The 27,322-nt window shown below is 49.1% G+C and overlaps 2 protein-coding genes across 2 annotated transcripts in view; both read left to right on the top strand.

Moving 5' to 3' along the window:
* The window catches only part of C2CD3 (C2 domain containing 3 centriole elongation regulator), a gene marked incomplete at its 5' end in the record, with an annotated part of 54,418 nt that extends 33,058 nt beyond the window's left edge, over nt 1–21,360 (top strand). The window contains 10 exon segments of the mRNA XM_082498128.1: nt 1,499–1,637; nt 3,711–3,775; nt 5,520–5,734; nt 5,738–5,749; nt 6,481–6,581; nt 7,417–7,593; nt 8,569–8,786; nt 10,170–11,214; nt 11,849–11,951; nt 21,100–21,360. Of these exon segments, the coding sequence (XP_082354254.1) occupies nt 1,499–1,637; nt 3,711–3,775; nt 5,520–5,734; nt 5,738–5,749; nt 6,481–6,581; nt 7,417–7,593; nt 8,569–8,786; nt 10,170–11,214; nt 11,849–11,951; nt 21,100–21,234 (2,210 nt within the window). The 3' untranslated portion in view covers nt 21,235–21,360.
* A 2,640-nt stretch (nt 21,361–24,000) lies between these two features.
* LOC309681745 (putative mitochondrial transporter UCP3) lies at nt 24,001–26,760 on the top strand. The gene is made up of 7 exons (XM_082495687.1): nt 24,001–24,089; nt 24,410–24,548; nt 24,694–24,904; nt 25,146–25,343; nt 25,695–25,796; nt 25,876–26,056; nt 26,276–26,760. The coding sequence occupies exons 2-7, from the start codon at nt 24,423–24,425 to the stop codon at nt 26,379–26,381; spliced, it is 924 nt and encodes a 307-aa protein (XP_082351813.1). The 5' UTR covers nt 24,001–24,089; nt 24,410–24,422; the 3' UTR covers nt 26,382–26,760.
* The last annotated feature ends 562 nt before the right edge of the window (nt 26,761–27,322 follow it).

Genomic DNA, 27,322 nt, shown 5'->3' with positions numbered 1-27,322 from the left:
ATGACTGAAAGGGTCCAAGCCTGGAGAAAGGGTCACATACAGAAGGGAAGAGGCCTTAAGCATCTCTCCTCTTTTTTGGGCTATAATTCAGTGCGAGTGATTGTATAATTTCTGCAGCTTTCACTCAACAATCTCTAATCCGCACTCTCCAGCAGCACCTGGTGAACATCGAGCTCCATCCCTTAATTTGACCTTGCGTTCCTCCGATGATCGACTCTGTCTCTAAGTGCAACCATACCCAATTAAGTCAGGCTAGTTAATGCGTTTTCTGTTTTCTCCCAAACCTTTCCCTGGGTTATTTCAGGATGAAGGAGGGAGAAAATGCTTAGGGTTCCAGCCCTGAGCTATGTTTAGGTGAGGAGTCTTGTGAAGGTTTCACTGGTGTGTTTGCGGAGTGAATGCCATCCTCGGTGCTTAGCTTGGCAATCGCAAAGGTCTAGCGTGTGCAGAGATTAAAAATCGTATTTCCTGAAGCTACTTCAAGACTATTGAAGCTACTTAACTCCTGAAGCTACTTAAAAACAATTTCAGCTCGCTGGACGAGGACATGAAGGCAATTGATTTTTCCCTCCTTTACTCTGATACAAAGTTTGATGTTTTGGCCAAAATGTTAAGGCCTCATCTACACTAAACTTTCTGCTCTCAGATTTCCTGCTGGTGCAATAGTGGGGCTGATGGGACCACATGTGCCCTTAATAGTGACTGGAATTTTACTTTCCATGTGCTCTATCCCTGCTCAAAGTGTGTACCATGGGAAAATATATGGAACGGTGACAGCTGATCTATAACACAAACTCCCACTTCTGCAATGGGTACGAAGGGTGGTGGGAAAAGTTGGCAGGGAAGCCGGCAAGAATTTGAAATAAAACTGTATATCCTGCTTTTGCCTCTGTATTTAAATCTTTATAACAGATGAGAGCGGTACTTGGTTCTGCCTTGCAGGGATGTTAAGTTTCTCTAATTATTTCAGTGTTTCTGAGATGAACTAATAGAGGCTATAAAAAAGTTTATTAATCTTTGGGTGTCGTTAACACTGGCTGTGCATTTTCGTATTCGGTCAACCCAAGTGAGCTTCCTCTCAGCAATCTAGCTCATAAGTCAAACGGCTTTTTGTAACGCTGGATATTTTCTGTGTTGTCTGCTCGGATTGCCAAACTCCGTGGTTCCAGCATGGATCAAGCACTGGGATAGGGTCCTGGGGACCTATTCCTTCCTTTGCTTCTGACTTCTCAGATAATCTTGGGCAAATGGCTTATCTTAGGCAAATGTTTTTTCTGTTTCTCCCTTGAATATTCCAGTTTTTGCTGTGTAAAAGGTTCGTGTAATATCTTCTCCCATTGTAAATACAGAGTATTTTCAGCTCCACCAGTGAAAAGGAGCGTTTCCTAGATGGTGGATTTATTTGTTAGTTATCCGTTTTTAATTGCTGAACTGCCGTTAGACCTTTTTTTTATTATATTATTATGACAAATCTGTATTTAATACTGTATAATTCTAGGGAGTCCTTTGACAGAACGTGAAGTAACAGCACCCAGTAGCTGTGTATCATTTGCTGTTGCTGGTGCAGATGCTCCAATAACCACTTCGGTTGTAGAAAATACAGACTCACCGGTTTGGGACTTCCAGCAACAAGCAAGGTAAGCGCCGTGGGCTCGCCCAGACACGCTTTGGATCTGATTGCCAGGCTGGGTGTGAAAAGGACATATCCATTTGGGTGGGGTGGGTGCTTTTCTACTTAACCAGGCCTGTGCTATCAGCTAAAAACGCTCATTTTCATGTTTTACGATCACCACATGCTCATACTGGGTGAAAAGTTGTTTGAGGAGGCTTGGTCTTCAAGCTAACGTGAGGAAGGGCAGTTTGATGTCCACAGAACATTGGCTGCATTGTATTTTGGTTTAAGACCTTGGGTGAGTCAGTCTGTTTCCACTCATCTGTAGTTTCCCTGTCTAAAGGAAAGCGCTGCTAATTGCTAAAGGACTCTTGGCAAGGTTAGGAAAGACTTGATCCAATTTATTGGCTTTTTCTGTACTTTTTACTTTGTTTTATGCTTAGAAATTATGCCTTGGTTCAGGACCAGAGCTCTTAAGTTTGGATTCCCCTACTGCAACTTTGTGTATCTGGAAATTAGGTTTTTGGCTCAGAGCTGCTCAGCCTTGGCTTCCTCTGCAGTCACTGGGAAGACGCAGGCACCTCCGGATGGTGAGTCACTTGGCCTGTGTGAGAGACCCAACTTAAGACAAACTTCCCTATGGATGCCTATTTCTCTCCAGTGACTGCTGAAGTAGCGTAGGGAACATAGCTCGGACCTAGACATCTGACACTAAATTGGAGCAGATGAATTGACCACTCCAAGGAACCTCAGCAGATCAAGTCATACCTCGAGGGAGGTCATCCTTCCCCTCTGCTCTGCCCCAGTGAGGCCATATCTGGAGCACTGTGTCCAGTTCGGGGCTCCCCAGGTCAAGAAGGACAGGGAACTGCTGGAGAGGGTCCAGCAAAGGGCTACAAAGATGATGAGGGGACCGGAACATCTCTCTTCTGAGGAAAGGCTGAGGGACTTGGGGCTTTTTAGTCTGGAGAAATGAAGACTGAGGGGGGATCTTATCAACGCTTATAAATCCTTCAAGGGAGGGTGCCGGGGGGATGGGAACAGTCTTTTTCCAGTGGTGCCCAGTGACAGGACAAGAGGGAACGGGCACAGACTTGAGCATAGGAAGTTCCATCTCAACATGAGGAGGAACTTCTTTGCTTTGAGGGTGGCAGAGCACTGGCACAGCTGCCCAGAGAGGTGGGGGAGTCTCCCACTCTGGAGCCATTCCAAACCCGCCTGGACGCCGTCCTGTGCCACTGCTGTAGGTGCCCCTGCTCTGGCAGGGGGTGGGACTGGGGGAGCTCCAGAGGTCCCTTCCAACCCTCACCAGTCTGTCATTCTGTGATGGTAATACTGAGTAATACACCTATTTGCAGTCTTGTGGTTTCCCCAGTGTTTCTATACCAAATTTTAAATCAATTCCAAAGAGTAGCCAAAAGGGCTATTAAGTGGAACAAGTCTGTTACAGGCAACAAGAAAGCATCCTGAATTTATTTTGCCTGTCACAAAATGCATGCAAATATATACCAGTTCCCGCACAGGAGTGGGCTTTTCTGCCAGACTGCTGAGTTAGCATTTTGGCTTTAGGGAATTTGTAATATGAAGATGAAACCTTTGGAAGACTAATAGTTGAAGTTGAAAAGTTTTGTTTCGGAGGTTCCTTATGCTCAGAGTCATGTCTGAATTGCTTCAAGCAACTTTAAAGCTGTTCTACATTTGACACTTCAGTTTTCAGGGTGTTTTTTCCAGAAATCAACTTCAAATATTACAGCTTTCAACCGTAACCCCAGTGCTTTGCTGTCACTGTATTATTGAGTCATGAGATAAACTGTATTTCCGTTTCTTCATGGTTTTATTGTCCTATCTTTTAAATTTACAACAAGAGTGAGGAGAGGGAAATGCTTCTTGAATAAGCAAAAGCTGAAACCATGTAAAGACAGTTATGCTTTTGAGGGCTCAATGATTTTGGCTTTTGTTGTGTTCTCCCCCTGCATCGTTCCAGGAGGAAACTGATTTGTCTGGATAGATACAATGGTATTGAATCTTCAGAGGCATTTTACTGCGCTTGCTCTTTTTTCCTACTTTGCATAACAAATTATGATTTTCTCCTTAACAGGTTATCCAAAGAGCTTCTGCTGGATCCACAGCAAACTTTGGTCTTCAAAGTGTGGCATAAAGCAGGTAAAGTTTGTAGTGTGGTATTGAGAGGAGTGTGGCTTTTCTGCATCCCTTTCCTTGGGTGATTTGTATTTAATACAAGCAAAATAAATTCTATTAAGTAAATCGGAGAGTGGAATTTTAAAGACATTTTTTACCTTGCACCAGAAGAACGTTAGAGAGAAATACCCGTTGATTTCCTGCCCCTCATCATCCTCCTTCTCCCCGTTAATCATCTGGCAGGGTTTGGTTCCGTTTTTTAATTTGACAGTGTTTTTGAGGTAGGATTTTCCCAGTGAAGAAGATTCTTGACCGTGTCTTTCACACGCTGCTTGTTGTCTCCGCAGTTGGTTGAAGCGTGGCCAGCCAGTTGTAATCAAATACTTTTATAGGGGCTCGGATGTATTTTAACAATCGCTCCTGTACCCAGTCTCAGCCTTCACCGGGGCAGCTGAAGGCCTTCAGTTTCAAACCTAACAATATAAAAGCTTCTTGTAAGCATTTTTACTGAACCTGCTGTCCATTGTTAAATGATAAAAGATGCTGCTAATAGTTCAAATTGGTGTTTGCTTGTTTTGTCACTAACCCAGATCCTCCAATATTGAATTGGTCCAAGTAAGCGCAAAAATCTGCGTTTGTTGTTGGGGAGACAGCTCTGCTTCTTCAGTTCACACTGCTAGAATATGATCTTTAACATACTGCGAGGTTTTTTCTTTCTTTTTTACACATTAAAGTTCAGCTGACTGATTTCTTGCTTCAAAAATACCCTTCCTGCGTAATTCACCCTTTCTCTGTCCTGCACAGCGTACGGGGCGTACACAGTGACTCTCCTGCAGTCCCTCTCCCTTCCCTGGTCTTTCATTGTCTCTGCAGGGACATTTTTTGCTGGATGTAACTGCAAAGCTAATCCAAATAATGTCCTCTTCTTGGATAGGATAGTTTGTTCTGTACTTCAAATGAATTTGCGAGATGGAAAAGACAAAATGTTGCACAAAAAATGCAACAGTGTAATGACAAACCGGCATTTTTGAAAGTTTTGGCAAAGTGAAAAGGGAAGAAAACAGGAGTTTCTGAAGTGAGAATGCAATTCTGGAGGCGGAATGCATTTTCTGAGGTCCCTGGATTGGCCTCCAGGTTGATTTTTTTCAAGTCTCTGTCCCTTATTTCTGGCCCATTTTCAAGCTGAATATTTCCCCCTTTATTACAACCTTTTTTCCCTGTATTACAACCCTTGTTTAACTAGTTCTTCTCATTAAGTATTGCACAGGGTACGTCAGCCTCACGTCCTTTCTTACACCTGCAGCAACGCCCTCCTCCTGCCTGCTCTTTATCTCCAGCATCCTTCTAGTGCGAGGTAAAAATTGGTTCCTGTGAATTATTACCGAAGCAGGTGTTCGGGTTATCAGCAGCTGCAGTAGCGACAGCTATTTTGGCAAATCCATAGGGAGGAAGCTGGTTTAATTGCTTGAAACAATTTTTCCTGCTTCTCAGTCAGACCCCATAGGTCTCTTAGTTTGAAGCATGTTAACAATGAAAGTCTAAGTCTCTTTTCTTTTGTCTTGAACTCTGTTTTCTATTTTCTCCCCATTTTTGCTCCACTCTTTACTTGCTCTTCACCTCATGAGACCTGTCAGCTTTTAAACCATTTTTTCAGTTTTATAGGATGTGACGTATTTCAAGGGATGTATAACTGTTTTTTAGCATTCCCGAAAATGTTTCGTTTACATGTAGTTTAAATTAACATGTGCTTTATATTATTCTTCCCCAGAGATCGAGCGAGTGATAGGATTTGCATCAGTGGACCTTTCTCCTCTTCTTTCTGGCTTCCAGCTCGTGTGCGGGTGGTACAATATTACGGACTTCAGTGGCCAGTGCCGAGGGCAGATCAAAGTAGCGGTTTCCCCTCTTCAAAACATAAATAATCTCAAAGAAGAAAGGCAGGCAAGGATCCGGACCCAGGCACCGAGTTCTTCGGTACGTGCTTGAGTTTCCTCCCCCGTGCATATCTGATTAGGTTCCTAATAATCAGCACTGACTCAGTGGGTTTCTGAAGAAATGAGCAAGCGTAGCAAATCCAGAGGACTGTAATGGATCGGTTGGTGTAAATAGACCAGAAACACCTAATTCCTTGTTTAAGAATGTTGCTCTGTGTTTCCATGGTACCTGCAGGCCAGCACTAGTTACAACACTCATTCAAACTGAGGTCATGATCATCTCCAGTGGCTTCACTCTGTTGTTGCTTCGTGGGTGTTTGGTTTTTTTTTATTATTAGGAGAATATTCTGTGGGTTTGGATGTCTGGGAGCCTGGCATTGTTCTGTTTGCTGCTTGGGTGGCAGCTGGTGCCCAAAAAACATACTGTAAATTCAGCCTTTTGTTGGTTAGTAAATTTCTAATTTGGCAGAATTCTATTTTTCTGGAAGATTTGCTGGGTTTTGTGTTGGTTTGGGGTTTTTTTTTTTATTCCCTAGACTTTTCAGTTACGCTGGGGTGTAATGGAGCCCCTATACCCTACTTTCCATCGGTTTACTCTTCGGTAGCATGGCGGGAATTAACAAATGTTTCTGAAATAAAAATGCTGTGAAATGGTGCTTTAGCTCAGCACTGTGAAATCCTTTGAAAATTTACTTAGAAAACTTAAGTTTTTGTTTGTTAACTCAGGAAGATACTACTTTAATTTCTCTGTTTTCTTGCTGTAGAAGACTCATGTGGTGGTGGTGTTTATTCTAGGTGAAGCCCAGCTTTCCAACATTTCCCGGTAATGCTACAAGCTTTTCCAAGCAGATATCGAATCCCATGTCAAAGGAAGTCAGCGTTCCTACTCGAGAACGGTAAGTCGAGTAATTTTGATTATTTTCAGGGCTCAGAAGTCGACCTAGCTGAAGCCTATTCACTCTACTGAAAAAATATCAAACCCTGTCAAAGCTCTTCCCCTGTGTTTGGGCTTTAAAGATGATACCAAATTCCCTTTACCAGTGAGAGGGTGGCCCAGGAGACAGAAATCCTGAGGCAGGTTTTCTCTTTCTACAAAACCCAGATGGTCTTTTTCTTCTCACTGATGTTTCCTGATTTCTTTCATTTACACCTTTCTACATTAGGGTTTACGTTATGCCATTACTAAAACTGGCGGATACTTCTTCCAGGCCTTTGTAAGAATAAGGGTTGTGTTTGTATTTGGTTTTATTTTTAATAAGGATAATAAGCATAAGTTAGAATAGATTATTACTGATATATCCCCTTTATTTTGCCGTAACTCCTGTCCATGGCCGGTGAGTGACAGCGGTGAAATGCTGTAATATTGCACATTCCAGGACTAGGACCGTCAGATATCCTGCAGCAATTCCTGCTTTCTGTCCCTTAAAACAAGCACCAATGTTCATATGTTTAACGAGCAACATGTGAGAGAGCGTTTTAATTCATGGTTTGTTTATTTAGCATACATAGGACGTGTGTCTTTGAAGTTTAGAGGGACCGTGCGGAGACAGTAGTTGCAGTGTACTTTATTTAGTGTAAATCTGAAACAGTAAATGCCATTCTTGATGACATTTGAAAGAGCTAGTTTCATCCATCGGTGGCTCTTTGATGCATTTAAAGATGTTGGATATTCTTAGATGGCAGAACTTGCACAATTTGAGATTTCAGCCTGCTTTCTGTTGTTAAACGTAGGCCCGTTTCTAGCAGAATTAGTCCCCCTGGAACACACACGCCTCGTCATGAAGAGCATATGCAGAACGTGCGCAGATTTCACCAATCCCTGCAGCAAGCAGAAGGGAACGCACAGCGGGCAGCAAAGATGGACTCATTATCGCTGTCATCGCGCGCTTCTCTTCTAACTGCTCTCAGGTAAAGCGGAGCGATAGCCAACAAGGTAATTCCAAACCTTTGGTTTGCAAAGCTGAGCTTGACACTGAAGAATTCTTGTCGCCAATTTTAAAGGAAATGAAAATGAAAATACACAATAACTGATTAAGAGGTATCAGTGTGATATGAGTGTAATTTACAGCAGGATGAGATGAGACTGGAAAAGCAGGGACTACGGGAGAAACCCTGCCTTAGGACTGAGGCTCAGGCAATGCTGTGAGTCTCTGAAAGGAAACGGCAACAGCGGTGTTTCCAAATCTTGATAGAATGCTTTCCTTTATCCATCTTTGTACATCTGTAACGCAACACACGCTGTTAGGCCAGTAGTCCTCTGAGTTGGTTTTCACAGATACAAGAAACAAGCCTGTAAGCATTTCGTGGTGCACAGAGCAGGATGTCTTTTCCCAACAGGATGCCTTTCTCGTACTAGAAGAACTTTGCTCTCTACGAGATTCTAGGTTTAAATCAGGTCTCAATTTTAGGAGAATAGTATTTATTATGTGTAGGAATATAGGACTGAAAGAGACTTTCTGAGTCATTCCGTTCCCTTCCCTGCTACCACAAGCAATATATCATAAAATCCTTAGATCTTAAGCAGGTAGAAATCCTCAGATTTTTATCAAGCTCAGTCATAAAGTCAATTAATATTCTTGGCTTTATGACTTCTGTTGGAAGTTCATCTCAAATCCATCTTTCTTTGATCAAGTAAGTTTAAAACTAGCTCTTTTATTTAACTTCCAGCCTAAGTTTCATAGCCAATTCGGCATTTGTTCTTGAGTGTTATCCAATTGCTTAGACAGAGCATCCTCAACACTTACCTACTGATCTATTTTTCAATATCAACCCTTAATCTTGTATTTGCATATTTACATGCTGTTGACTAGAATGATACAAATAGAACAGTCTGCCACGGGCTTTTTTCTTTCATCTTACCAAATTTCTTACCACTGCTTACAGAAAAAACTTGAGTGAGCTGGATGAGGTTCAAAGATACTTCAGTCAGAAGCTGACCAGGTCTTTTCCTGACTTCAATTACGGTCACACATCCAAAGCAAGTCATGAAGAGCAGGAGGGCGATCGTCAGAGCTTGAGGAGCAAAGAGGTGGATCCCAATGGATGCCATCTTTTGGAAAAATCTAGTCAGTTGGTGTCTCAGGTCAGCAGCCTAATCAATGGTAAGTTGTTGCTCAGTTTGGAATTTTTTGTCAGAAGCTGCCTTAAAGTATTTTCAAATTTATAACGTAATGAGGACCGGTTCCTGGTGTTGGTAATCAAAGGTGTTGGTCCGTTGGGAGAGTGCTTCAGAGAGACTTTCAAACCCCTGTCAGTAATCACAGAATGACAGACTGGTCAGGGTTGGAAGGGACATCTGGAGCTCCCCCAGTACCACCCCCTGCCAGAGCAGGGGCACCTCCAGTAGTGGCACAGGACACGTCCAGGCGGGTTTGGAATGGCTCCAGAGTGGGAGACTCCCCCACCTCTCTGGGCAGCCCGTGCCAGTGCTCTGCCACCTTCAAAGCAAAGAAATTCCCCCTCATGTTGAGATGGAATTTCCTATGCTCAAGTTTGTGCCCGTTCCCTCTCGTCCTGTCACTGGGCACCACTGGAAAAAGACTGTTCCCATCCCCAGCACCCTCCCTTGAAGGATTTATAAGCATTGATAAGATCCCCCCTCATTCTTCTTTACTCCAGACTAAAAAGCCCCAAGTCCCTCAGCCTTTCCTCAGAAGAGAGATGCTCCAGTCCCCTCATCATCTTTGTAGCCCTTTGCTGGACCCTCTCCAGCAGTTCCCTGTCCTTCTTGACCCAGGGAGCCCCGAACTGGACACAGTGCTCCAGATGTGGCCTCACCGGGGCAGAGCAGAGGGGGAGGATGACCTCCCTCTACCTGCTGGCCACACTCTTCTTGATGCCCCCCAGGATGCCATTGGCCTTCTTGGCCACCAGGGCACATTGCTGCCTCATGGTCATCCTGCTGTCCCCCAGGACTCCCCGGTCCCTTTCCACAGAGCTGCTCTCCAGCAGGTCAGCCCCCAACCTGTACTGGTGCATGGGGTTATTCCTCCCCAGTTGCAGTACCCCACACTTGCCCTTGGTGAACTTCATAAGGTTTCTGTGAGAGGGAACGGTGGTTAGATTATCAATCTTTCCTGTCTAGATTCATCCTTGCTCCTTCCCATGTGGTCTGAACTGTCCAAACTGTTTTTAACCGCCCCAAGCAATAGGTATTCTTTCCCTTTGCTTTAGGTGTACTCTGTATATCAGAGTATTTTCACTTTCCAAGTTTTTTTTCTTTACATTGAGGTAGGTACTTCTAGTTATTTCCCAGTCATTTCATCCTGAACATTTCCTTTTTTCCTTAGCATTTCTGTCCTTCTCCTGACCTTGTCAATGGTAGAGAGACGAATGTGATCACATCCGCAGTGCATGACAAAGCTGTGCACGTTTAACTCCTAACCACTCTTGCATGTATGATTTTCTGCAAAAAGCCCAAATAAATCAGGTAAAAGGTGAATTGTTGCTCTGTGCATTTACTAATGCTGTTTTGTATTAATCAGACTTACAGACTATAACTAAAACCAGCAAAGAATCTTCTGATGGCCATCAAGACAACAGCAGAAAGCTGGGTGCTACTCATGTACCCGACCAGAAGGATGAAGAAGCCAGTACTGAAGTAAGTCAAGGCCAACTTGAGTTGGACTCACGCAGCGTTTGCAGCGATACGCAGCAGCCCCCCTCTTTTGGGAGATCTGTGTTTGAGAGACACATGTTGCATGAATTTCTGGACCAAGCTGTCCCTGAAGATGAGCATCCTTTGCCAGCAGACTACATCCAGGAAGGTGAAGGTGCTTTTGCCGTCCAGCCACACAGTGAAGAAGAATATGAAGAAGACATTATAGAACCACGAACTCTTAATGAAATAACAACCATAACGGACAAAACTAGTCCCTGGTCCAGTGTGCTGTCTGAAGCAGAGCCGGGTGCTGGGCAGCAGCCCATAGATCTGGGGCCTGAAGATCAGCACTGGGTGGATATAGACTGTTTGCAAAGAGGAAGCAGACGGAGCAGCACCTTCTCAAGCATACTACAGGGTGACGACCAAAGCATGCTCACCACCCTTAGCCCGTGCGTTAGCCTCCACACAGACAAGAGCAGCCCTTGGGCAGCAACAGAAGGCTTTCAAAGCTTGAATAGTGGCATGGAAACAACGGAGAAGGAGCTGTTTCAGCCTGCTCATTTGTCAGAAGTGCATCAAACAGCCAGTGGCCCTGTAGAAAATGGAAATTGTGATCGGGATAGAGCATTTAACACTAAACCTACAGAGCAAAATATAGAGTTTCATGCGGCCTCCAAAGAACTACAGACACTTCCAGGAGATATTGCTTTGACCAATACAAAAACCACAGAAAGACAAAAGGAGAAAAAAGGTGAGATTGTAAATGGAGAATGTCAAGACGAGGAAGAAAGTGGTTCCGATGAGATCTGTGTTAAGACAGTATCAGCCCAAGCAGGCTCGGAAGGAAATAGTGAAAGCTTTTCTGACGACAGTAGTGAAGAGCCACTGGAAGAGTGTGAAACGTCTGTCAAACCAAAAATTGTTTTGTATCCTTCTTTTCTCTTTTTCTAAACGCACATTGCATTCAAGGAGCATGTCCTGTTTCTTGGTTAGAATTTCAGAGGCCTCAGGAAAGAGAAATACCCTGTGGGGAACTCTTCCCTGTAAAATGAGTGTAGAATTGGTGACCTGGGAAGGTGTTGGAAGAACCTGTTGTGTTGTGTTTCGCACAATGTAGTGATGAATTCCTTACCCTTTGTAACCAATATATTCTGTGATCTGTGAGAGTTATTTCATTTTGGATAGTTTCAACGTCTTGCGTTTTTCCCCATGTTATTTTTCTTCATGTATTATAGCTCTTGTGTTTCTTCTGTATTAAAAGAAACGCAGTTTAGTTTGCTTTTAAAATACTTTCCCTCGTTTCTTGCTCAGATCTCAAATCTCACATTCAGTTTCACTAAGTTGTGTTGGAATTTTTGCAGGTTGAAGTTGTCTACAAATATGTGACGTATTACTGTAAAGGAAGTTGGTGTCCCGTGATTATTGATTAAAATGAATGAGACTTACCATCTGGGATCTATCAACAGCTGTTACAATGAGGCTCATTCCACATCTGCAGCTCCTGTAGAGCTTTATGCAACTATACGCTGCCAAACGTGGTTCCTTAACAGTTCTGCTCAGATCTGGTCCCGTTGTTGTTCCCAATTTCTTCCTTCCACCCCAGCAGATGGAAGCCTCCATGAGACTGCTCAGCGTGTCTTCTCATCCTTCCACAGCTCTGAAGGTAAGTGTGGGACATCCTTTCCTTTATTGTCCTAGCTTAACGGAATCCCTTCGTTAAAGCAGGAACAAAAGTACTTCTCCCTTTCTTTGCCTGTCAGCACTCAGGTTAGAGGTGATGGCTTCAAAATCAAGGAGAATCTGATACCTCTTCCATCTGTGAGAATCATTTTCAGCATTCGTGCCTGCAGCATTGGGGATACTTATGCATTTATGTTAACCAGTTAGTCTATATGATAGTGAATGTTGCTCTTCTCCATTGGGGTCAGTGGAAGCGGCCGTTGCTCGCTCCACACTTCTTTGTGTTTTAATGTGAGGCAAGGTGCCGCATTTTGAGGACACAAGCTGTAACTTGTAAATACACCTCCATTTTATGCCTTCTAGATCAGGATGAAACAAGGGAGTTTGCAGCAAAAGAGCCTCTCATAGATTCATAGAATGGTTTAAGGACCTTATAGATCATCGAGTTCCAACCCCCCTGCCCTGGGCAGGGACACCTCCCACCAGCCCAAGTTGCTCCAAGCCCCGTCCAACCTGGCCTTGAACACCTCCAGGGATGGGGCAGCCACAGCTTCTCTGGGCAACCTGCGCCAGGGGCTCACCACCCCCAGAGTGAAAAATTTCTTCCTAATACCTAATCTAAATCTCCCTCCTTCCAATTTGTAGCCATTCCCCCTTGTCCTATCACTATGTGCCCCTGTAAAAAGTCCCTCCCCAGCTCTCCTGGAGCCCCTTTAGGCACTGGAAGGCCGCAATAAGGTCTCCCCAGAGCCTTCTCTTCTCCAGGCTGACCCCCCCCACACCTCTCCCAGCCTGTCCTCCCAGCAGAGGGGCTCCAGCCCTCACAGCATCTCCAGGGCCTCCTCTGCCCCTGCTCCAACAGTTCCGTGTCCCCCGAGCTGGAGGCAGCACTGCAGGGGGGTCTCCCCAGAGCAGAGCGCAGCAGAGGGGCACAGTCCCCCCCTCGCCCTGCTGGCCACGCTGCTGGGGATGCAGCCCAGGATGTCGGGGGCTCGCTGGGCTGCCAGTGCACATTGCTGGCTCGTGTTGAGCTTCTCACCCCACCAACACCCCCAAGTCCTTCTCCTCTGGGCTGTTCCCCATCCATTCTCCACCCAGCCTGGAGTTGTGCTTGGGATGGCCCCAACCCCAGTGCAGGATCCTGCACTTGGCCTTGTTGAACCTCATGGTGTTCACACGGGCCCACTTCTCCAGCCTGTCCCGGTCCCTCTGGATGCCATCCCGTCCCTCAGGCGTGTCATCCGCTCCACACAGCTTGGTGCCGTCGGCAGACTCGCTGATTGTGCCCTCCTTGAGAGGTATCAAGTAACTGTTCTTTGAGAAAGGGAACAGCAGAATAGTTGGAGCGATCATTCCTCATGCAGGAAAGCTGTTGATTTCTTTTGCCCTTTCATAGGTGTTTTTACATGCATAAACATTTAATTCCTGCAAGAGGTTTGGGTCTCAGTTGTTTTGAGGTCTAAATATGATTCTTTTCCAGCTACGGCTTTGCTATGGATGTTGATGTGTATCTGGGTACTGCAGCAGCTGAGCTGCTTGTTTACCATTCCCAGAAAAGATAATGCGTTGGTTCCCCTCCTTATGACCTACGAAACGAACACTCTAGGAACATTTACATAACTGGAAACAGCTTGCTTGATTAAACAGAACAGAAACAGGCAGGATCTAATAGCTCTGAAGTAATGGAAACTATTTGCAATTAATAAACATGCTTACAGCTCAGGTAAAATGCCTTAGATTTTGCTACTTTGTGTTGTAAATTTTTTTTTTTTTTTGTATTTACATAATATATCTTTTCCTAAGGCCCTTGAAACGTGTTCCTGGTGAAAGTAGAGACCTCTATCAGAGGAGTCTTGGGCGTAGTATGCTTCAAGGACCCTAAGCGATATCTTGATTATAACACCTACACTGCAGTGTGCCCTAGCGCTCGTTAAGTGTACTTTTCATGCTATGCCTAAATATTTTGGATGAAAACAGAAGCAGAATCTCAGATGTGTTTCTCATTCGGAATCTCCTTCAAATTCTCCGCGTTCGCCTCTGTCCATCGCTGATACCCCCTTACGCTCTTCCCCCTCTTTGGGGTTTTGCCTTCTCTGCAGAGTTAGCTCCGGTTCTTCCTCTGGAAGCACCGTGTCTTTCCGTGCGTCTGCACATCAGCACTCAAACCTACGGTTTGATATTAATTTAGCTTTACTTGAATTCCCTCCCTCTGCAGCACTAAGCTTAGTGGCTGGAAACACACTCCTGAAAATGAGTAATAATTAGGGAGAATATCAGAAAGGCGCTATTTGGATATAGCTGACCTTAAACCAGTTTAATTCCAGGATTAGCTGCAGCTAATCCTTCGCGGCAGCACTTGTAGGCTTCTGTTGAGACAGGACTCGGTTGCGCACCCAACATCAAACATGTATGAAGAACGAGAAGTTTTCTGCTTCTGCCGATGGTAAAATATAGCTCAGGAAAACTGCTTTCTCATAGTTTTGTTCTTAATTAGCCTTAAGAACCCGAGTTTCTAAATCGGGGTTTGTTTGGTTTCTGCGCAGTTCAGCAAACGCCGAGCGTGACAGCAAGGCTGAAATGTGAACTGCTCTCATCTGAAGATCAGCGGTCCCCTCTCGCTCACGTGGCAGCCGGCAAACCTCTCTCCTGGCCTCCCTAGTGTTCCTGCCGCCGCTCCCTGCCTTGTCCGACTCCCTGCTTTCCCCATCTTCCTATGCAAAATGATGAAGAAACGGTGAGGAGGCGAAGCGGGCGGTCACGTCAAAGGAGCTGGCAGCATTTTGAGGCAAAAGGGTCGTCTCGGCTCCCGCTGTGAGGACACGGGGATGTGAGAAGGTGCTGCAGCAGCTCAGGCCTCAGCCTGGATGCTGTGCTCACCTTCCAGGGACCTGAGTTTTGCAGACCCTCACGAAATTTAAATTTTTTTGAACTCTCTTCTCCATTACATCAGAGTCAGGCTTCCCATTCTTGAGGCTCTTCCCGGCTCTCCTCTTCCACTCTGGTCACCCGCTCTCCTCTCTGATCCAGCAGTCCTGCTTCGACTTCCGCCGCTTTTCAGGATCAGCGAGCAGCTTCGCCCTTTTCTCCTCTCAGCCCTTTTCCAGGCAGTTCCCGATACAACCGAGCGAAAATTATCCAAGTTTGTGGCTAAACTTAACAGCATCCAGCACTGTATCGTATTTATGGTAAAGCTACAACTGTTTTTTACATGAGTCAGAGCCGTCGTGTAGGTGGCCCAGATTCCTGTCCAAATCTTATTTCTGACTGTTGCCTCTGCCTCCCTTCTGCTCCCTCCTTGCCTTCACCGCGTTCATACTTTCCACATTATTTTATATACTGTTGCTTATTTTTCAGGGCAAAAATTTAATTTCTCTGGGTGTGTTGTTTCACACAGAGTGCACTGCAACGTTGATTCTGGGTAGGGTTTGGGGCAGTCGTACGCTAGAGTAAAAACATTTCACTCCGGTGAGATGCTGGCTGGGAAGCCCAGGAAGGCTTGCTGCCTTTCAGCGTTGGCTCAGTCTACTGGTAATGATGCTGAGGTTTTGGGGGGTAAGAGAAAGTATTTAAAAAGTTGGAGACTTGATAAACTTTTCATTTAAATATCTTGATTTCCCCACCACCACCACCTCTATGAACGTTCCAAAAGGATGAGAGACTTAGATGGAAACCAATTTTACTCAGAAGAATGAATATTTATATATAAATAGATTTACCTTCAATGTAAATTAGAAGTAATGCTTTTATAACACAGATTTAGGTTCAGAATAACAAGCTTTTATCTGTTCTAAAAATACAGGTGACTAGCAACGCTCCAAACATCCTTTCTTGGCTGTAATGTTTCTTCTTGATGTGTTCCCATTTCAGTCACAGCCACTAAAGCTCTTCTTTTTCCTTACTCAGCTGACACAGAGCTGAGGCTTTTACCTACTATATTCTTCCTCCAAACCTGCAGAGCAGAAATGCTGATGTTTTCTTTCATTTTCACAATCCGAAAAAAGGAGAAGAGGTGGCTGTATTCTTCGTGTCCGTTGGGAGTGCCTGGCTGTGGTCCGTGGTATGATAGAAACCTTTTCCTGTCCCGAAAGCAGAAGTAGGTGCAAGGTCACTCCGGGGGTGGGTTGTAGCCTATTAACACAGATCTGTTTTCACTCCTTCATCGCTGTGCACCAACAAAACACCATCAAACGTGCTGCACCGTGGGGCTGAAACATTCTCCGCCTCGGTTACCAGAATTCTTTGACCTTGAGATAAGTCATTCCCCGCAAGACCTATAAAATGCTAATAGATCTGTTTGCTTTTCTCCGATCCCTGGCGCGCAGCAATTAGATAATCCTCGGCTGGTTTAAGTGTCCTGCCGTATCGCTGCCATTTCTATAAAAAGAAAAGTGAAGCGTGATCTTCTGTGCTCTTTCCTCTTGCAGTTTTCCGATTAACCACATGTGCTTCGTGGCTGAGCATCGGGTACTCGGGGTCTGTGACTGCGTTGGCTGAGAGACGGAGAGGGAGATTCACAGAATCATAGAATGGTTTGGGTTGGAAGGGACCTTGAAGACCATCTAGTTCCAACCCCCCTGCCCTGGGCAGGGACACCTCCCCCCAGCCCAGGTTGCTCCAAGCCCCGTCCAACCTGGCCTTCCACACCTCCAGGGATGGGGCAGCCACAGCTTCTCTGGGCAACCTGCGCCAGGGGCTCACCACCCCCAGAGTGAAAAATTTCTTCCTAATACCTAATCTAAATCTCCCTCCTTCCAATTTGTAGCCATTCCCCCTTGTCCTATCACTACGTGCCCCTGTAAAAAGTCCCTCCCCAGCTCTCCTGGAGCCCCTTTAGGCACTGGAAGGCTGCGATAAGGTCTCCCCAGAGCCTTCTCTTCTCCAGGCTGACCCCCCACACCTCTCCCAGCCTGTCCTCCCAGCAGAGGGGCTCCAGCCCTCCCAGCATCTCCGGGGCCTCCTCCGGCCCCGCTCCACCAGCTCCATGACTATGCTGGGGGCTCCAGAGCTGGACGCAGTACTCCAGGTGGGGTCTCACCAGAGCAGAGCAGAGGGGCAGAATCCCCTCCCAGGACAAGCGCTGCTCATGCTCAGGCCGCAGTCTGAACCGGCAAAGCCCATTTCGCAGGCGAGGAACCATGTAAACATGACATTTCAGATGTGTGCTCTCCCAACTATGCAGAAGGTTAAAACTCTGACTGTTTGAAACTACCCGCTTGGTGTGCCAAAGGAGCATCTTAAAAAATGCAGCACTGAGGTTCTTGCTGGATGTTCTATGTGCGAGGAACTTGCGTATTTCAAAGAAAAATAGCTTTATACGGAGGTAAGTATAGAAGTGTAGCTCTTTCCTGTAGCCGTAGCCCAAAACTGTCGGTGAAGCTAAACCTGCAGATGTAATTTCAGGAGGCTTCAGACCGTCTGTGCCCGACGGGAGCATCAACGGGGCTTTTAAACTTCTTTTCTTCACACCTGTGCCTGTAGAAGAGCAGCAAGAAGAGCCGCTCAACCCTTCCTACAGCTGGAAGTTCATTTTTTAGGAAGGTCCTCGGGATAGATAACATGCATCTTAACACCTCTGCCTTGCTGCGGATGGACACCGCGGTAGGCAAACGGGAGGAGGAGTATTTTAGCCATTTCTACCTGAAGCAGTACACAAGTGGCACGTTCGCCAAGCACAGCTCGTGTACGGACAGCCAGTGGCATCCAAACCGCTCTCCATCGCCTCGACGTCACCTAATAGCAGCTGACACCTGCTCTTCTGTCCTGTTTTCACTTTTAGAGTACAGTGCTCTTTCGGGGTATGTGATTGCGCGGATGGCAACGTGTGAGCGAGGGGCGACATTTTCTGCAGTAGCTTCTCCGGCCGACCGGACCAGAGCAGGAACAACTCAGTTTGCGTCACCCGAGGCAGGAGAAATACTGTGGCACCTCTGGGTTGTGAACGCTAAGAACAAAGGAGAAAATCTCATTTCAATTCTCCTTTAGAATCAAATTTAAAGTTTTGTTACAAGCAGGGTAAGGTTATTTTGGGTCACTGGGTTAGTGCAATGCAAAAAAAAAAAACAAAAAAGTCATTTCTGCAGAAATACTCAGCTGTGCTGCTCTCTCTGGCCGATCTGGGGTTCTTGAGGCAATTTTGTTCTCTTTTCCTTTACCTTATCCCGCAGGGTGTGTTACCTTCCCTCCCGAGTTGCGGGAATTGCAGCTGCTCCCACCGAAGTTGGTTAGAAATGTCGTGTTGGGTCAGTGAAAGCCGTCTGTGCATATTCCTTACGGTCAAAGTGTGAGCCACTGTCTCCCCGTTCCTCGCTCTGCACGAGGACGGGTATAGCACAAGTACGCGTGGGAGGGGAATTGTGAGAGGTTGGGAAGTGCCGTTTCACGAGCCTTTGAAATAGGGTTAGTTGGGGAATTTGATGGAGAGCCATTGCTACAGTGTAAATCTGCTTCGGGTTTAATATTGCAGTGAGTTCCCGCAGGATTTTCACACGCACGTCGTCGTGCAGACAGTCTGGTTTAGGTGTGTTAACAGTTGTAGCCTTCTCCAGGGTAGAACAGGACGCTCGTCAGAGGACAAACAGCTTCATCACAGCTGGAAGGAAAGGAATCAGACTCATGGAATGGTTTGGGTGGGAAGGGACCTTTAAAGGCCATCTAGTCCAACCCCTCTGCCATGAGCAGGGACATCTTCAACCTGACCAGGTTGCTCAGAGCCCCATCCAACCCGGCCTGGAATGTTTCCAGGGATGGGGCATCTCCCACCTCTCTGGGCAACCAGGGCCAGTGTCTCACCACCCTCGGTGTAAAACATTTCTTCCTTAGATCCAGTCTGAATGTCCCCTGTTTGAGTTTGAAGCCGTTACCCCTTATCCTGTCGCTACAGACCCTGATCAAGAAGTCTCTCCCCGTCTTTCCTGTAGCCCCTTTAGGGACTGAAGGGAGAGTTTCTGCAGGACAGTGCCAGCGCAGAGAAGCAGCACGGGGTTGTTTAGCTGCAATTTGGCCCGAGTATTGGATTTAAGAGCCAAAATTTCCTTGGTTTTTTTGGTTTTGTTACAGTTACAGCCCTTCTTGGCCTGAGGGACAGGGCAATCCGTAGCAATTCTTTGCAAACACATAAAACCACTGTTCAGAAGTGACTGCTGCTTGACGCGCTAAAACCAAAAGCTTTTCGCCACTCCTCTGAGCTTTCACCTTCAACGTTTTTTCTCTCTGAACTGCTTACGGACGCTGGTTACTGTCTGTCTCCAGCCAATACTGATGTTTCAGCTGTTTCATGGACAGTTGGCGCAGACACCAGCGTGGGAAGAATAAGCTGCTGACCCGGTCTTCTCTGGACAACCTGGAGCAGAATGCGCTGTTGAAGGGAGGTGGTTTGGGCAGCAAGCATCTCTCTCCGCTGGTTTTTAAGCTTCTAATCTTGCCAGGGTTGCGTTTAATCTCTCTGGGCTCCTTATATTTTGGGTTAGGAAAATAATCCCAGAGCAGCATTAAGAAGAAGAAAGAAAAACAAAGCAAGGATTCTCGCAAATAGAAATGTATGGTTTTTTCAGTCTGATAAAATCGGGCGGTGCTTTAAAACATTACAGGCAAAACCTATTTTTTCCTGGATACAGTTTGAAGTCTTTTACAGAAGTCTTTCACACAATTGGCCGTGTGAAACTGGGAGATTTGGGCTGTAGGAATTTATAGTTAGCTTCTCCAAACCTTTTCTGCACCGCTGGATGTGAAACCGCACGAGCTGTTCCCACCCTTGTCACCCTGTTTTATTAACCGGCCGGCCGGCGACCAGACCCGCCGTCTCCCCAGTCCCGGCTGTGCAGGAGCAGACTGGGTCAGCGGATCTGAAAATCATCCTTTAGGAGCTCTTGGCCGGTGGTTACAGCCTCTCTCCATCTTGTCTGTTGGCAGAAATTGTAGCTGATATTAAATTAGTTCACAATTAGCCTCCTGCGCTTTGCCCTGCCTCTGGCAAGCACAGGTACACCCAGGATGTGTAGATCAGTGAGCGGTTTTTATCTACGGGCTGTTTTCCCATCGGGATCTTCACCAGCGATGCTGTTGCAGGGCGAATACTCAACGCGCTCATCGTCTGAGCCCGTAAAGTGCAGGTAACCGAACACAAGAAATCTCCAAAACCACTTCTTCCTAAAAAAGCCCTATTCCCTTCCCAAACGGTGCACGTCAAAGTGGGGAGCGCACAGGAACATGATCCCGGTGCCGTTTTTCTGTTCACCTTAGGAGACCTTTCCGTCGCGACTGTGCCCAGCGAGGCTGAGCCCGGCTGGGACGGAGAAGCAGCCCAAGGATGTAGGGGAAAGGCCAGATCGGCGGATCAGCTTTCCACATCAAACGCTTCTCTCCAGGAGACCTTCCTGACCCCGCAGCTAATGAGCGGCGTGTCCTAAAACAGCACCGCTTGCTTCAGCCTCTAAAGGCAGCTGAGGACGGATCTCTCCTCTCTCGGTGCTTCACGGGAGCGCGACCTGGCTCTAAATTAGTTGGGGAAAAACGCCAGTTTCTTTGTACACTGAAAATATCCGTCTTTAGTGCTGCTGGAAGGTCTGGGGGAGGAGGCGTGCAAACCGCTGGGAGGAGGCGTGCAAACCGAGGATGATGTTAAAATGCTTAAAACGGTGGTTTTCATGTCGTGGGCTTCCGCTGAGGGGTTCCAAAATTCAGGGAGTGGGAACCCGGTGAATACGCCGGTGTGATTCTTTTGGCCGAGGATAGATGTTCACAAATCCGGAGTTTGCTTGCCAGAGCCAAACTATGTGGCTTGGACCTTTCAAATTTTGGCCTTCAGCTTTTGCTGTCTGCAGCACCGCGGAAGAACGGCACTGCAGCATCTCGTACTGCATTGAGTGGGGAAGTATTTCACCATCGGGGATTTTTTTATCCAAGTTAGAACAAACAGGTCTTTTCCCAAACAGTTGCCTCTCAGTGTGCGGAACAAGGGAAAAACCCCTCCGAGGAGAACTGGGGACCAACAGAAAACGCATTGTGAGGTTTTTTTTTTTTTCTGTGTATCCAACTTCTTGCACACTGCACGATCCCGTGGTTCGCCGCGATCAGAAAAACAGGCACGGGGCAGAGCTGGCCGGGTTCTAACCTCTTGTTCCCTCTCTCGGCAGAGCGGAAGCGGAGCTGTGCCGGGGGCAATCCCGTACCGAAGATTGACTCGTCCCAGGCCTGCGGCCGATCTCTCGGAAGAGGAAACCAAAAGAATCGCCAGGATCTTCTCTGCTCAGTTGTCCAAGAAGGAATAGCGTTGGCAAGGGGTCGTCCACAGCGGCTGCTTCCCGGGCCACAGCCTGACGCATCGGCAAACATCGAGTTCTCCAGGGAAGAGGAGATGGAAGCTGTAGGTTTCAGGCTCTGATTTTTAATTTGCTTAATTGGTATCCTGTTAGAGGGATGTAGAGCCTGGCAGTCAACCAAGGGGAGCTGAGAGAGCGTCTTGTCTTGCAAGGGCAGGTCCCTGATGAGACTCACCACTTTGGGTAACCGACGAGCTGTCACCTGGTCTCCAGATACTCAGTTCCTTGGATATATTCACGGGAAATTTCTCTAATTAACCTTTTTTTTTTTTTTTTTTTATGAGTAAGCACAAAGTATGCTGTTTTGCGACAGCTCCTTTTTCTTCCAACCACGGGATGGAGAGAACATTAGAAATTTGCCATCCCAAGGGCGAGGGGAGAACTGCCGCCTCCCTGCCGGCGTGTGCCACCCGTGGGGAGGGAAGGTGAGCTCCTTCCCCAGTGCCCTTGCAAAAAATAGTTGCTGGGAAGCATAATTTGCTGATTCTAGAGGAATGTACGTGCCCAAGGTGCTTGTGTCAATACCCAAGCAGACTGTAAAATACTGATGTGTGTACAAAAGGGTTTTACTAGAAATATGGAATATTCTAAATTATTTTTGTACATTTTTATGTCGGGTACCTTTGGGATAATGGACTCTAATGCAAACCGAGCTAAGTTATTTTTGTACCGCTCTCCGGTGTTTGTGTTTCAATAAAATTCCCCTGTTTTTTTGTCACCTGGTGTGAAGTGTCCCACTGCCAGGTCAGGAGCCCCTCGTTAGCAGGTGGATGGGACTTTGTCCCTGAGAGCCTCTGGTAATGGGTGGGAGAGGACATCGTAGAAACGCGTTACTGGGAGATGCTGTGGCACACGTGAAAGTCACTGCTTTGCCAAGGAATTGCGTGTCGCCGTACAGCACAGCCCACGTGGAAGGAGTCACACCTCAGAGGCGAGCGAACACTGCTTTTCAAACCACACTTTGAATTCAGGACGGAATCACAGAATCATAGAATTGTCTAGGTTGGAAGAGACCCTTGGGATCATTGAGTCCAACCATCTACCCTACTCTACAAAGTTGTCCCCTACACCATATCCCCCAACACCACATCTAAACGTCTCTTAAACACATCCAGGGATGGTGACTCAACCACCTCCCTGGGCAGTCTATTCCAATGCCCCACCACTCTTTCTGTGAAAAATTCTTTCCTAATGTTCAGTCTAAATCTACCCTGTTGGAGCTTGAAGCCATTCCCTCTTGTTCTGTCAAGGAAGGAACCGAAGTGTCAGCATCCCTTTTTTCCTCTCAACTCTGCAGTTTTGTCTTCCACAGGGGAAATCCTAAATGCCCAATTCATGGCTACTGCAACTTCCCCATGCCGGGTTTGACCTAAAAATCTGTTTTGCCCTCTCCGCACGCTGCCTGCGGAGCTTTTTCACCCAAAGCAGGGGCCGGCTGGCCGGCAGTGCTGCCACCCGCCTCCCCCCCGCTGGCACCCGCAGCCTCAGCAGCCCTGGCCCTCTGCCCTGCCCACGCGTCCCCTCGCCCTCGCGAGGTGAGGGTTGAGAGGTGAACGTTCCAAGCGTCCCCATACTGCGAGAACAGGAGTGACGCGTGCGCGTCCTTCTCCAGCTGCCGATCTCGGTGGCATCCCCCAAAAAACCCAAGCGGGATGCCGGCTGGGTTGGGAACACGGTGACGTAGGAGGGGACAATGTTGACTCCTGAGTTATAGCTCCGGCATGAGATAAACAGCTTCTTCCTCTTGTGCTTAGGTCAGTGGTGGAGCGTGGTCCAGCCGGCCGGGAAAACAAGACGGCAGCCGGCTGGAGAGGGGCGTCAGTGCCAGATGAGCTTCTGCCTGGAGCCCGATCAACGGGGCAAAGGTGGCTTCAGGTTCTCAAACCAGCTCAAAATCCCTCGTGCGTGCTCACGTGCAAGAGTGGAGTCTTTCTGCACATCAGCTGGGTTTGTGCATGTAGCGCTAAATAGCACAAAGAGTTAAACACACAAAGTTTAAAGAAAAATGGAGGAAAAGTGACGGTTCTTGAGCTGTCACCCGATGCTCAGCCTCCAGCCTTGTCCTGAGCCCTGTCCTTTGCCTCGGCTACAGACCCAGCACACGGCCACGCTCGGAAGGGCGTCATGGTTTTGGTCGCGCAGAGCACAAACACCACGAACACGGGAGGGATTTACCTCTGCGTGGCCCCCTGCCCTCGGGCTGCTCCGTGTGAGCCGGGGGACACATTATACCATGCGGAGGAAATGCCGCTGGCAAGCGTGGCAGCTGCCCAGGATGAATTATGGCTGCGTGGTCCCTGCGAGGAGCAAAGGGGTCTGACCTGCCCTGTGGGGGGGAGCGCTGGGTGCTGCTCTGCCTCCGAACCACTCGCTTTTAAAGCCTTGGGCGTTTTCTGCGTCTCCTCCTCCCCAGAGTACATTTAGGTTAAAAAAACCCAAATTACTGAGGTCCCAGCGGCCACCAAGCAGCAGGACCACACTGTCGGGTGCTGCTGCCCCAAAGCTTTGCTCCGATGGGGGCTGGTGGTTCAGGCAGGACCTCCCCCACCCCCATGCCAGCACCCTGCGGTGGGAGCATGTGGTTGAAACGCAGCCACCTGGTCACGGGTACTGGGTGACCCCACTCTCATCGACTCAAATGCCACCAGGGGAACTGGGTTTCAGTGTCACCCGAGCCCCGCGGCTGCTGGAATGTCCTCCCGGGTGCTATATAAGGGGAGGGGGAAGGAGCCAGGTCTCAGGGTGATGGCTGCGCAGAGAGGGGTGTAAGGCAGGAGCTGAGACACGGTGCCGAGGTCCCTACGGTGAGGCCACGGGGGAGACGGCCCTGGGCACGTCACTGTGGGGGACATGCTGTCACCGAGCACCCCGTGTTGGCCGCGGGGGGGAGTGAGCATTGATGACTCCCACACCAGCCCCGGGCTGAGCGAGGAAACCCCGTGCCTTGGTTTCCCCAGGGACGCAGACGAGGAAATGGGGCAGGATTTGGCTTTCAGGGTTGACTGAAGCCAGCCAGAGCCACATTGTCACCTCTGTCCCTAAACCAGACACCTGCTTGAAGCCCTGTCTGACGCAACATCCCAGCTTCCTCCTCAAACCGCCCCCCCCTCCTCTTTCCTTCCAGCCCCTCTGCTACGATGGTGGGGCTGAAACCCCCCGAGGTGCCCCCAACAGCCGCTGTGAAGTTCATCAGCGCGGGGACAGCCGCCTGCATCGCCGACCTCTGCACCTTCCCCCTGGACACTGCCAAAGTGCGGCTGCAGGTACGATCCACCACCTCCCCCCAAAATCCTGTGGGCAGAGGGAGCACCCCACAACAGCAAGACTCCCCCCTGTGCTGGCTCCACTCCAGAGCTGGCAGCATTTTGGGGACGCAGAGGGCAGGGTGACGCGGTCGGCGTCCCGCAGATCCAGGGCGAGGTGCGGATCCCCCGGAGCACGGGCACCGTGGAGTACCGGGGTGTTTTGGGGACGCTGAGCACCATGGTGAGGACGGAGGGACCTCGCAGCCTCTACAGCGGGCTGGCGGCCGGGCTACAGCGGCAGATGAGCTTCGCCTCCATCCGCATCGGGCTCTACGACTCGGTGAAGCAGCTCTACACCCCCAAGGGTGCCGAGAGTGAGTGCGGAGGCGGTCGGGACCCCTGTCCCTGCGCATCCCGGTCCTGATGCACGACCCTCTCCCGAGGGACACAGCCCACCGTGATGGGAAACAGCCCACCCCGGGGCGAACAACTCCCCCCGTCAATCTGTGCCCCCCAACCCCAGGCTACTCACCCGGGGTCCCCACGCAGCCGGGGGTCCCCGCAGGGCTGGGGGGTCCCCACAGAGCCGGGGGTCCCAGCGCCTTCCCTCTCCAGGCACAGGGCTGGCAGCGCGGGTGCTGGCGGGCTGCACCACGGGGGCAGTGGCAGTGGCATGTGCCCAACCCACCGACGTGGTCAAGGTACGATTCCAGGCCAACGGGGCAACGCCAGACAGTGGCCGTCGGTACAGCGGGACCGTGGATGCCTACCGCACCATCGCCAGGGAGGAGGGAGTCCGCGGGCTCTGGAGAGGTAGGGGCGGATGGGGACAGGGACAGGGATGGGAATGGGGATGGGGATGGGGATGGGTTGGAGACAGGCATGGGAATGGGGACAGGGATGGGATGGGAGTAGGAATGGGAACAGAAATGGTAAGAGGGATGGGAATGGGGATGAGGAAGGGGACAGGGATGGGATGGGGATGGAGGTTGGGACAGGATTGGGGAATAGCATAGGTATGGGGACAGGGATGAAATGGGAATGGGGACAGGGATGAAATGGGAATAGGGACAAGAATGGGGACAGCAGGGCTGAGGCACCCATCCAGGATGCTCCAGGAGGGGATGTGACCACCATCCCCGATGCCATCATTCTCCTGCACAGGGACACTGCCCAACATTGCCCGCAACGCCATTGTCAACTGTGGGGAGCTCGTCACCTACGACCTCATTAAGGACGCGCTGCTGCGGGCGCAGCTGATGACAGGTGAGGACGGTGCCGGGGGGGATGCAGCCAGGCACCATCGCCATCCCCGCAATCCTTAACCCCCGGCTCTGCCCCGCAGACAATGTCCCCTGCCATTTCGTGGCCGCCTTTGGGGCTGGCTTCTGCGCCACGGTGGTGGCATCGCCAGTGGACGTGGTGAAGACGCGGTACATGAACGCCAGCCCTGGGCAGTACCGGAATGTGCTCAGCTGCCTCATCGCCCTGCTTATGCAGGACGGCATCGCCGGCTTCTACAAGGGGTGAGTTTAGGGATGTCCCGCTGAGCACCGGCAAACTCAGTGCAACGATGGCGTGTGCACAGACACCGGTGTGTACCGGCTCTTCTTCACACCGTGGCATCGCCCACTGCACCCCAAATGTCCTAACCCATGTGCCGCCACCAGGGCACCAAGCAGGGCTTTGGGGACCGCGGGGATGTCCCCACGATGTCCCCTCCAGCGCTGCTCTTCCCGACACAGGTTTGTCCCCTCCTTCCTGCGGCTCGGCTCCTGGAATGTGGTCATGTTCATCTCCTACGAGCAACTGCAGCGTGCCGCGGCGCTGGCCCGGCCGGCCCAATCCTGACCCCCCCCATCCCAGCCTCTCTCGTCAGCGTTGGCGAGACACAGGAGTAAATTATATTAATTGCTGGAGCGGCAGGGAAGCAGTGACAGTCCCAGCCCAACGGGGACCACCCAGAGAGGGACCAGCGAGATGGAAGGAGAAATGAAGCTGTTTGTGGAGAAACATGGGAGAACGGAGGTGTCCAGAGAGGAGTTTAGGGAGGAAGGAAAAAGTGTTTAGAGTTTTTTTCCAGCCGGGAAGAGTATCGCTTCCCGGCAACGACAGGCACAAGGCGAGTCATGTGGGCAGGTGGGACGGAGTTGAGGGTGGGGGGATGCGACGGTTCCTGTTATTCCTTACTGACGCTTCCAATAAATTGCCCCTATGGGGTCTGATTGCAGCAGGGCTCCCTTGCTGGGTGTTTTTGGGAGGGCGTAGGGTCCTTCTCCCACCCCTGGGGTGCCGCTGGAAAAGCCAAACAAGGCCCCATTCCGAACGCTGCCCTGAGTGCCATTGGGATCAGCTTTAGCAGAGATTATTTCTGTGATGGGGGGGGAACAACAAAGCATCAAGCTGGATGTGTGGATTCATGGCCACACGTGGGGACAAAGAGCTGTTGTCCCCACCCTGTTGTCCTCTTCCCGTCTGCCCCGGTTCTGTCAGCCCTGAGTGGGGTGCAGACAGGGGGTCCCCCCCTTCCCCAAGCCCTCCCATGTAATGGGGTGTGTGCAGGGGTGCCGGACCACAACCACCCCCCCAATCCCTGCAGCTGGGGACCCCAACCTGCATCCTCCCACCTCCGCCCACCCCTCTCCTCCCCCCAGGACCAGCCAGAGCCTGAGATGTCACCCACTCCCACCACAGGCAGGGAGAAATGGGGAGCAGCCACCCAAAACACCCACTGTGCACCCGATGCCATTCAGAGGCCACATCTGGAGCACTGTGTCCAGTTCTGGGCTCCC

This window comes from Vanellus vanellus, assembly GCF_965231255.1.
Source record: "Vanellus vanellus genome assembly, chromosome: 1".
NCBI classification, from domain to species: Eukaryota; Metazoa; Chordata; class Aves; order Charadriiformes; family Charadriidae; genus Vanellus; species Vanellus vanellus.
This window is presented reverse-complemented; position numbering and strand designations above follow the sequence as displayed.